Source organism: Solanum tuberosum, unplaced genomic scaffold (assembly GCF_000226075.1).
Source record: "Solanum tuberosum cultivar DM 1-3 516 R44 unplaced genomic scaffold, SolTub_3.0 scf00458, whole genome shotgun sequence".
In the NCBI taxonomy this organism is placed as follows: domain Eukaryota; kingdom Viridiplantae; phylum Streptophyta; class Magnoliopsida; order Solanales; family Solanaceae; genus Solanum; species Solanum tuberosum.
Genome location: NW_006239378.1, coordinates 276994 through 288099, shown reverse-complemented (window position 1 = coordinate 288099; position 11106 = coordinate 276994). Strand labels below are relative to the sequence as shown.

The following is an 11106-nucleotide window of genomic DNA, read 5'->3' as shown; positions in this document are numbered from 1 at the left end:
CACACACAGTATTTTAATCAGTGATTCTGGATGACTAATTCCACCTATTAAATGACCCTGAATGACAAAAGGATAAACATATGCTTATACACTAAACTACATTGAATCCAGTAAAAAATGGATAAAATCGATTTGAACGCTTAGAACCAAAAACTCAAAAATTGAAGCAATAAAAAGAGTCAATTAGAAAACAAAAATAAGAAGATGAATGCAAGCATCCATTACAATCAAGAATGTTCAAGGTTTCACACATATCAAGCATATATATAGAGCATTGTCTTGGACTATTGGTACCTGACGTAGGCGTGTGATTATAGCCAAAATGTGACCAAAGTAATTAGTCAGAATTCCAAGCTGGACATATCTGCACCAAAATAAAATATGTGGATGCAGCTAGAAATATAAATATCCTTGCTCCCTTTTTACATTTTGGCAAGGTAATGACATAAATGATTAAAAATTTTATGGGAACAAAAAGATGTATAAGATCTTTAAGTTAAAAGCCAAGAATCTAACCCAAAGGGTTCCAGAACTACATGAGAACAAAAAATTGTAGGAAACAAGATACAGCGACAAAAAAAAGAAGAGAAACAATGGGCTAGAAAATTGGTGCAGATGTAGACAAGCAAAGTGGACATGAAGGAAGAAAAACTCGAGTTTGAAAATGAAATATCAGAGAGATGGCATACATATCGAACTGTGCCCGGCTTCTATTGTACAATGTCTTGTAGTAGTCGTATTCTCTATCATACAAAGAATCTTTTCTCACAATAGCCTGAATGAACCCAAAAACAGAACCAGTTAGAAGATTCTAATCGAATTGAAGCACACGGCACTAGTGCAAACAGAACTTACAGTCTTTGTGGGAAGTGCAAGATCAACAGCTCTTTCTTTTTTGGTACGTCTTAGCAATAGACTTTTCAGAATTTTGTACTTCAACCACACCAACGCATCTGTACCTTCATTATCGTATGACTTTAATGGTTTTTCAATATACTAGAAAAAAGAAGAAGATATTTCAACTTTACTATGTCAGCAATAAGATGAAACTTCAAAAGTATGTAAATTACTAATTATCAACTTACTTTCTTCCACCAGAGGAAGTGACGTGCAGGTTGGTGGGAGCACTGTGGGCACACATCGGAGAAGCTGTAGAATTTATCAAAGGACAGACAGCACAAGATGTTTCAGAAGTAACACTGATTGAGAAGCAAAATAACAACAATATAAAGTAAAATAGACTTTGAGCCATTGAGAATTTCACCATCAGGGGTAGGAACAAGGATATAAAAAAGAATCTTTGTGTCTACCTAAAATCAAGTCCACTGCAATTACAATCTTCGCAAAAGTAACAAGCACAAGGCATAACTTGAAAGAAACGGACCTGAGTAGAAGTAAAGCATTTAATTAACCTCACAACTAAAGAAGTAAAGAAAATGTAGTTAAAAGTAGCAAAAGTTAACTTACAAATGAGTACAATTCCCCATGCAGTTTTGCAGGGGTGTACCAGTTAAGGCCCACTTATAGAAAGATTCTAAAGCAAGAACCGCATTTGCGGAGTTGTTGTGTACAGATTTGATATGATGAGCCTATGTCATAGACATTCAATCAGTTAAGAACATTTCAGATAAAATATCTGGTGTCATATGAAATTTAGGAGTTCTACTCTCAGCAGCTAGACCAGGCACAAACTACAAACCACATGCATCAGTGTTCAAGGACAACAGAGAGAACAGAATGTCCATATCCATCATGAAAATAGAAACGAATGATCAAACTAGAATTGAAGATGAAATTTCACATGTTTAGCAGTTGAGCAAACAATGAACTTTAGGACAGAGATAAATTCCATATTCTTACATTATGCTGTATCTTAATAGCTGAAACATTATGGAGGTACTCTCCATAATTCAGCAGTTAACTGTATAGGTTTCTTCCTAACCACCAAAAGATTCTTCACATTCTAATAACCAACATCGCTGTTAGCACATTAATCAGCAGTTAACATGATCTACTTGAAAAAGATTGCAAAAACAGTAAATGAACACCATGTACCTGGAAATGCCAAGTTAAGAAAACAAAAAGTTAATGCATGAATCTATGAATGTATGACTTGCCTCATCCAAAATGATACGTTCCCACTTCACTGAATGCAGAACTGACTTCCTCTTGGACACATCTTCACCAACACTGCAGTTCTTCTTTGTCTTTTTTGGCTTATAGTCAGCCTGGATAGTGGAGTACGTAGTAATGACAAAATCATACTCCTCCAGTTTGAACATACATTTCTCCCTATTGGTGCCATGATAAAAAAGAGTTTTGTTGCTTCCTTTAGTGGTGCAACGTTCAATCTTGCGAACCCATTCCATTTCTCCAATCAGAGGACATACAACAGGAGTTCCTTTTACTGTTGGGAGTTCCTGGGAAGTACCGAGTGAAGACGACAATATACTGGAACCACTAGTTGCTTTCTTTAATTCGCATTGAGCAAGCACAAGTGCTATGGCTTCAACCGTCTTCCCCATTCCCATTTCATCAGCAAGAATACCCCCTTTGAATATAGTTTCTTGCTTTAATGACCAAGCCAACCACTCCTTTTGGTACCTCAATAGTGGCAAGATCAAATCTGATGGTGCCTCAGCAGTTTCAGCAAACGAAACGTTATGAATTTCCAAGTCTAAATCATCTGAATAATTCTCCAGAAGGAATTCATCCATTTCTTGTTCAAGTATCTCCCATGTCAAAATTAATCCTCTTCTCTTTTGTATCCTCTCACGTTCATATTTCCTCATTGTTATCCTTTGCAACATGCCACGGTATCTACGATCTGAATCCGTATCTTCATCCATTTGATCTTCAATAACATGAACAAATATCAATTTAATTAGAAAATTACGCAAACTATTCAAAGCATTTATGGGTGCTAGTATTTCAAGATGGATCTCCCCTATGGAATTTGACATCAATAAATTAAAAATATGAGAAAATTAAAGATAACAGCTCATCGCTAGGGCACAACATTCTCATGCTATTCCAATTTTACATGTCATTCATTATTTTCCATTTGGGTCATTTCAAAATCATTTGATTTCAACCAAACTTTCAAGAAATTCAAGAGCTTCAGAAGATAAACAAACAAGAAGACTAAGAAGACGAAGAAGAAGAACCTGGTATTGGAGGATTCATTTTTCCAGAAAGCAGTGAGAAATCAGGGCTTCTCATTTTTTTGATGTGTAGAAATTGACATCCAAGTTTATCATCATACATTTAAATTATTTTTTTTTTGAGAATGAACATCATACATTTAAATATTATTGGGTGAATTCAAGTAAAAAAAGGAAACAAAAAAAGTCCTTTCCAACAAATCTGTTCTATTTCGAAATTGATCTAGATGTAATTTTAAGGAAAAAGTATTTAAAACCGTTCAACACAAGTAAATGTCATTTAAAGAGTTCACATTGACAATGGGCAATTGGAAGTTTCTTGAAGTTCTTGGACCTTGATGGTCAACACAAAAATGATTTAGTAAATGCAAAATGGAGAGAGCTATCAAATTAAAGTTCAGCGGAGTAACATGTTTCTGGATGTGTTGTTTTTTCCGCTTCTTCTTTCCCTTTTCCCTTACCCCATTTCTTGGTTTAGGGGGGTGGGGGGATAAAGGTTCACAAACTCACTACTATATCCTCCACTACATCATGACATAAGTCACACAATTGTTCAACATCTCTAGCCTCTATATTGTCAATAGCCAATTCTATGCTAGAGAACTTCATGAGGTAAGGATGATCAACTCACTGTCAATTCTATGTCATCGAACTTTGAGAAAAGGCTCATTTATGCAATCCGTTAAAAGTTTGGCTTATCTATGTCATTACCGTTTGAGGAAAGGCTTATCCATGCCATTCTTTTTTTACTCCGGTTTGCAAAACCATTTTTACCTCAACAAACCAAACAACTTTCAACACTTTTTAATTGGGATTTTTGGATCAAGTGTACTTTTTTTGCTTCTTTTTCCTCAATAACACCAACAACACATGAAGAATATCAAAAACTCCCAAATTTTCAGCTTTCTCAAAATTTCAAGAGTAGCTTCCCTCCGAGCTAGATACCAAAACTCAATATCTTTTGAGCTCGAATTCAACCTAATTCAACATGACTTAATTGAAATTTCTTTAAATTTTCAAAACTTCAACATCCTTAAATGGTGAAATTTTCTCCACAACTTCAAATCACTTGAAATTTTGAACATAAACTCAAAGAACACTAGGGAACAAGGGTCTAGTGTCAAAAACAACAACGAAAACACGAATCAAAGCAATTTTTTGAAATTTTGGGACTGATTTTCATTTTTTTGGAATATTTTTTATAATACAGGAGGATTTTTTTAATTCGACAAATGATTTTAGAAATTTGGCTTCTTTTTTTTTTGACATGGCCGAAATTTGAGGTGATTTTGTGAAGAATTGAAGAAGTTGGAAATTTGGGAGTTTTTTATGTTCTCCCTATGATCTTGGTGTTCTTGGGGAAGAACAAGCAAAAAGAGTATATTTCGTCCAAAACCCCAATTGAAAAGTGTTAAAAGTTGTTTGGGGTCTTGTTGAAGTAAAAAATTATTTTGCAAAACCAGAGTTGAAAAATAATGACATGGATGAGTCTTTTCTCAAATGACAATGACATAGATAAGCCAAACTTTTAACGTATGACATAAATGAGCTTTTTTTCAAAGTTTGATGGCATATTTGGGCATTTTCCCATTAAAGAAAGACATTGGTCAGACAATCAAATTTAGTTGATGATCATAGTAAGACAAATACTTCAAAATTAAGTTCACAAAAAGAGACAAGCACAAATATTAGCTTTGACATGGGAATATTTTAAGCAAACAACTATGTTTAATAACCTTCAGCAGTTGTCTGATAAGCTGGACTACACATCAAATAAGTCTTCAATTAGTCCAATCTTTACACAGATTTTACATATTTGATCCAGTGACAGATTGATTACTTTTTGACAATCAACTTTTTTTTATAACCCCCTTGACCAAATTGTATTAACTATCCATTATTATCTTCCAAATACACATCCAACCATCCAAGTTATCAGTCAAGACTAAGTCCAAAACAATGTAATACTACAGCGATGAATTTATACCAAGAAAATGCTTATATAAAATGGAATAAGGCACAAGTATCCCCTAAACTATGACCGAAATTCTAGAGATACACCTTAACTAAACTAAGGTCCTATTACCCCAGAACCTATTTTTTTGTATAATTTACATAAATCTCATAGTCTTAAGAGCTAATTACATTATTTCCCTATTCTTTTCCAAATTACAAAAATCTCTTAAAATTTATGGATTTCGAATACATCATTGGAATTTCGGATACATCATTGGACTTCAAGATACATTAGCAGACATCTGGATACATAGGTGAGGGATGTATCAGAGAGGGGATAGGACATCCGGATACATCACTGGACTTCTAGATACATTAGCAGGCATCCGGATAAATAGGTGAGGGATGTATCCGAGAGGAGATTTTTGAAATTTTTTTGAATGATAGGGAATTTTAGAGATTATGGTAAAATAAGATGTGCATTTAGGTAATTTTTCCATTTTTTTGTAATTTTGTACACCTTTTTGGCATATGTGGCATCCAAACATCTTCGACACGCCTCAACTACGTGAAGTTATGGAGTATGCCACGTAAGTCAAAAGGTGTATAATATTACAAAAAAATGAGTTCAAGGGTAATAGGACCATAGTTTAGTTAAGGTGTGTCTTTGACATTTCGATCATAGTCTAGTTCGATCATAATTTAGGGGGTACTTGTGCCTTATCCCTATAAAAATTACAGAAGAAAAGGGCTATGAAACAGAAGATAAAAATAAAAGAAGTTGCAGAACATTCATATCTATCCACAGATAGAAATGTATTGTCAACCAAAGCACTATGGGGAAGAAGCAGAAAATGAATATTTGCAAGAAAAGGAAGTTGGAAGTTTGGTAGAAAGAAAGGAAGATGAGAAGAAGTTGAAAGAAAAAGAATGAGCAGAAAGCCTTTGCTCTTATCAATTTATATCCAAGGAGCAAATGTTATTTTCACTCAAATTGAAGCAGCAAAGAGAGTCAATTAGAAAACAAAAACATGAATGCAAGCATTAACTACAATTATCAAGAATGTTCAAGGTTCCACACATATCAAGCATTTATAAAGCATTGTCTTGGTACCTTCCGTAGGCATGCGATCATAGCAAAAATGTGAAAATGTGAAAATAGTCAGAGTTCCAGCCTGTTCATATCCGCACAAAAATATAAAAATCCTCCATTGGAATAAGTACAAGCAAGGGGAGCTAGACTTTATCTTGCCAATCCTAATAAGGTTAAAAACCTCTACTTTTAACAACCATGAAGAAAATAAGAGCAAGAGAGAATAAGGTGTTCTATGACCATCATAGAGCATGCTTAAGTAATGCAAAATACTTAAAAAGATAGAATGGTTTCCTAAAGTAACATGGAGTATTTTTCTCGTCTTCTTCATCAATTATGTCCAATAGCTCTTTATAGTTCATCACTATCACTTTTTCTTTGGTTTATTGGATCTTGTTGACATTGTCATGTGATTCTGTTTTGCTAGTCGCATCAACAGGTGTCTTGAAACAAATTCCTCAGCAAAGATGTCCTCATTTTGTAGGTTATCAAATCTATGCACGGTGTCCATCATCTGAATCTGTAACCTCATCCCTTTGTTCTTCAGTAACGAGCTGAAAGGAATTTCAGATACACGAAGAATTATCAATTCAATTAAACAATTACACCAACTATTCAAAGCATTAGTTAACATTTCAATATGGAGCTCCGGTAAGGAATTTGACAGCAATAGGAGAAATATCTTCTTCGTACTTTCTGCTAATGACTCAAATGATGGAGAATTTTGGGGGAAGAAAAATATTTCCCCAAATTCGTCACGCCCTTTTTATTATCTAGCATGATGGCATGTGAACTAGAATCCCCATTATATTTTGTAAGGATGAGACAGTCTTTAACTTGTGAACACAAACGCAAAGTTTTCTGCTGCAGGTTAGATGTTCGCGGAATTGCCTGAATGAGAATAATGAGGCGTAAAATCAGTGCGGATTCTTTGGAAAGGGGTTGGTAACGTGCTAGGGCAGGATCCTGTTCTCCCGTGATTTAACTTATTAGCCTCTTTTGATTAGTTTTTGTTTGGCTTATTACATTGAGATACCCTTAAACTTTTACTAGTAAATTTCATTTAGATACTTGATTTGTGACTTGTTTTAATTGAGCATTTGAACACACGATAAAGTGTTCTTATTTTAAATTATGGAAAATCTTTTGGGTGTATTTTAAATGTCCATTACTTATATAAGCTTAATCAAACGCATTAGCTCAATAAATTGTTAAAGCTAAAGTTTGTTCCAATTGAGGTTATTATTGTCTATTAATGCAGTGCAGCAAGTTGAGTTAGTTTAAGTCACGATGCAAATGGTTGTACTCATGGTTCAGCTATATATATGAACAAACTTTTTCATGTCAACTTCATCAAATTGCCTTTGCAAGTCTTTTATATTATTTCAATAGCAAAAAGAAGTTAATAAAAGAACTTCGAAGTCATTTCAACTTCAAGGAGAAAAAGGAAACCGCTTTAGACTGCAGCAAGGGGAAATCAACGTACAGAATAAACAGAGTTTCTTGTGCAGGCATAGGCATTATTGGAAGCCACATGTTTGGATCTCATCGTTGGATAGCGTTGTTAGCAGAATGTCACCAGTCTTTTAACTGAATGCAGAAACTTCCTAGTTGATTCATCATTAATTATATGAGCAACACTATTTGTGTGAATCTTCTCACGGGCTGATCATTCATGAATACAAACCATAGTAGCACCAATAGATCAAGGTGCATTACCAATGGCGATCTTTTAACATATTGATACATTGCAGCAGTATATTGCCTATTCACAACTAGTCATCATTAAATAACCTTTCAAGTAAATTTGCTAATTCTTTGAACTCCCAAATGGCTTTCTATATGCAATTCATACATTGACAAGCAAAAAGAAACAAAAGAGATGGATGGATGATGCAGACAACCAGATGATTAATTATCTTTACTAGAATTCTGTTTCTGCCCACGAACTTCATATGCCAATGTTATTTTGCAAGGATCCACATTTCCATGACATTGCCTTGAGGGTATGGATTATGATGCACTTTTTATCATGAAAGTGAAGCTAAAATGGAAGGAAATAATAAAACAATTGATGAAGCTAATGACTGTTGAAGGTGATTCATATCAATTAAGATGCAGAAGCAACAGAAACACTCTTTGGACAGATCAAACTCCATGCAACATAAAAGCAAATGTCAGAACACTTCGTACAAAATTTTGCTAGAAGCTGAACAAGCACATGTCAATTGGTTTGCCAAACCGAAGAAATAGAACATATCAAAAGTGATAATAAAACAGGGATATCAAGTCCTCAGTTGTTAGTTTTCCTAAGGCCTCTGAAGAACCACCAATTGTCCTGTAATCAGAGGAAAAACAAACAGTTAGCGAAAAATGGTTCTCAAGAGAAAGAGCGGAGGAAGGGAGCAAAGAAGGAATCTAACAAAAGATTGACAATAACAACATGCAAAGGAAAATCATCAAAATACTTTATTTTTGTCAGAACATATATGATACTATGTAGACGACTATAAGAAAAACACACTTGCCCTTCAAAAAGTAATTTCTTCTTCTCTTGTAATTCTAAGATTCACTCTTCAATTGTATTCTCCATCACAAATCTCACAATCCTGCAAATTCGAAAACAACAATAAGCTCTATTCAATGGTCACCAAAGCAGAAGAAATACAAAACACACTTGACTGGTTTATATTGCCCTATTCGATGGACTCTATCTTGGGCTTGCTGCTCCACTGCAGGATTCCACCAAGGATCCATTAAGAAAACCTAGCAAAGATCAAGAGATGAGCCAACACCTCCAGCTTTCAAGCTCATAAGCAATATCTTGCAATGTGAATCCACAGTGAATCTTTTAAGTGCAGCATCTCTTGCGGCAATAGACATGGATCCAACTAATTGAACACAATTGATGCCACACAGCTGAATACACACAACACAAGCTTCTTTTTTGTTAGTCTGGAAAGAAGAGAAAGTAGAAAGGAGAAAGTACCATTATGTCTTACATTAAGAGAATACTGTATCAGATCCAAAAACGATGTGAACTGGCTAAAAACTATTCCTTTTGCAGAACCGTCCCTTTCAAACATGTCGCTAATTTCTTCCTTCTACATTCAATAAAAGTAAAAAATGAGCTATTTCTGAAGAATTTAGAGCGGTTCACAGAGAAAGAAATACAAGATCATGAGCTCACACCCCTTGCTTTCCTTGTGAAAAGGAAATAAACCCATAAGACAAAGAAAAAAAGCAAGCTGAGGAGAATATGATGAATGCAATTGCATACCAATGCTTCTATTTTAGTGCTTGTCTTGAATTTATCTAGCTGAATTTTGTTCAATATACTTGAGGACCGAAACCCTTTGACAGTAGGTTTAGAACTAGAATCTCCCTTATCTTTATTTCCAGTGAAGTCAAATGTGAGGGGTTTGGTACATGAAGGGCATGGCGTTTCCCTCACATCTTCAGCTAAATATATCATACACGCCCTGCAAAACACGTGCCTACAACAAGTAACCTGCAAAAATCAAAAAGAGATGGACAGTTCAAAGAAGACTCTGTTTAATGTATAAGGACTGTATACTAGATGTACTTTTGATAAAATCTCCATGTCTATGCTGCTAGAAAGAGAGTATCCCAAATGTTAATCCGCTTCATGAGAACTACAACAATTTTTCGAATTCCAAAGAGAGTGAATGGCATTTGAAGAGTGTACATACAACATTCAGGCTGGATTTGAGCAATTGAAAGGTGCTCGATGTTCTTAGACCTTGAACGGCCAAGCAAAAAAACAACTTAAGAAATGCAGAAAAGGAGAGAGCTATCAAAAATTGAACTTCAGCTGAGTAACATGTTTGGTATTCCTTTCTTCTCTCTCTTTTCCTATTTCTTGGTATGGGGGAGGGGAGTGGGTAGAGGAGTGCAAACTCACTACTGGATCTTCCACTGCATCCTGACATAAGACACATGATTGTTCAACATCTCCAGCCTCTTTATTGCCACTAGCCAATTCTTTTCTAGAGTACATCACAAGGTAAGGATGATCAGCTGCCTGCCGATTAAAGAAAGACATTGGTCAGACATTTTCTGCAATCAAATTTGGTTGATGACCCATAGCAAGACAAAAATATGTATGGGAGGCAAGTTCAAACGAAGCAAAAAAAAGGACAGTGTCGGTATTTGCTCTCATATAATAGAAGGACAAGAAAACTAGAAGCAGCCACTTCAAAATTTAGTTCACAGAAAAAAGATTAGCACAAAATATTAGCTTTTGGATGAGAAAACAATTTAAGCAAATAGCTATGTTTAGTAACCTTTAGCAGTTGTCTGATAAGCGGGAATGCCCATCAACTAAGTCTTCCATAGTCAAATCTTTACTCCAACTTTACATATTTGAGCAAAATTTTGACAACCAACTATTTGTGATAACCCCCTTGACCAGATTGTATTAACTATCCATTGTTATCTTCCAACCACCCAGTCAAAAACAATGTAATACTATAGTGATAAAATAATACCAAAATAACAGCAGAAAAGTGATATAAACAGAAGATACAAAAAGAAGTTGCAGAACACTCATATGCACACATAAGAAATTTATTGTCAATTAAAAAGGACTATGGGAAAGAGCAGAAAATGAATTTTGCACGAAAAGAAAATTGGAAAGAGATTGTGTGGCCAAATCATGAGGGTCATGAGTAGGGACAGGTCAAGAGAACCAAAGTAGAAGGACATCAACCCCATGGCAAGAGGAAGTTGTTGGAATGGAAGGAAAACGAGAAGAAGTTGAAAGAAAAAGAATGAAGGGTAGGAAGCCTGTGCTCTTATCAATTTATATCCAAGGAGTAAAAACTATCATTTTCAATCTAATCCCCCCCCCCCCCCCCACACCCCCCAAAC

General features: G+C 35.1%; 1 protein-coding gene, 1 long non-coding RNA gene and 1 pseudogene across 2 annotated transcripts in view; all 3 read right to left on the bottom strand.

Moving 5' to 3' along the window:
- LOC102590390 (ATP-dependent helicase rhp16-like) overlaps window positions 1–7289 on the bottom strand; it is a 14485-nt gene extending 7196 nt beyond the window's left edge. Inside the window, exons 1-6 of the mRNA XM_015303600.1 lie at window positions 6235–7289; window positions 2080–2854; window positions 1086–1149; window positions 856–996; window positions 690–775; window positions 295–364 (exon numbers count right to left, since the gene is read on the bottom strand). Of these exons, the coding sequence (XP_015159086.1) occupies window positions 295–364; window positions 690–775; window positions 856–996; window positions 1086–1149; window positions 2080–2854; window positions 6235–6544 (1446 nt within the window). The 5' untranslated portion in view covers window positions 6545–7289. The remainder of the gene's footprint in view (window positions 1–294; window positions 365–689; window positions 776–855; window positions 997–1085; window positions 1150–2079; window positions 2855–6234) is intronic.
- Window positions 915–1800, bottom strand: LOC102590624 (uncharacterized). Its single transcript, XR_001471829.1, has 4 exons — window positions 1468–1800; window positions 1311–1384; window positions 1086–1149; window positions 915–996 (listed from the first exon to the last, which is right to left on the bottom strand). It is a non-coding gene; the product is annotated as an uncharacterized lncRNA (long non-coding RNA).
- Window positions 7290–8290: 1001 nt separating the features above from the next.
- The window catches only part of LOC102596512 (ATP-dependent helicase rhp16-like), a 17342-nt pseudogene continuing 14526 nt past the window's right edge, over window positions 8291–11106 (bottom strand).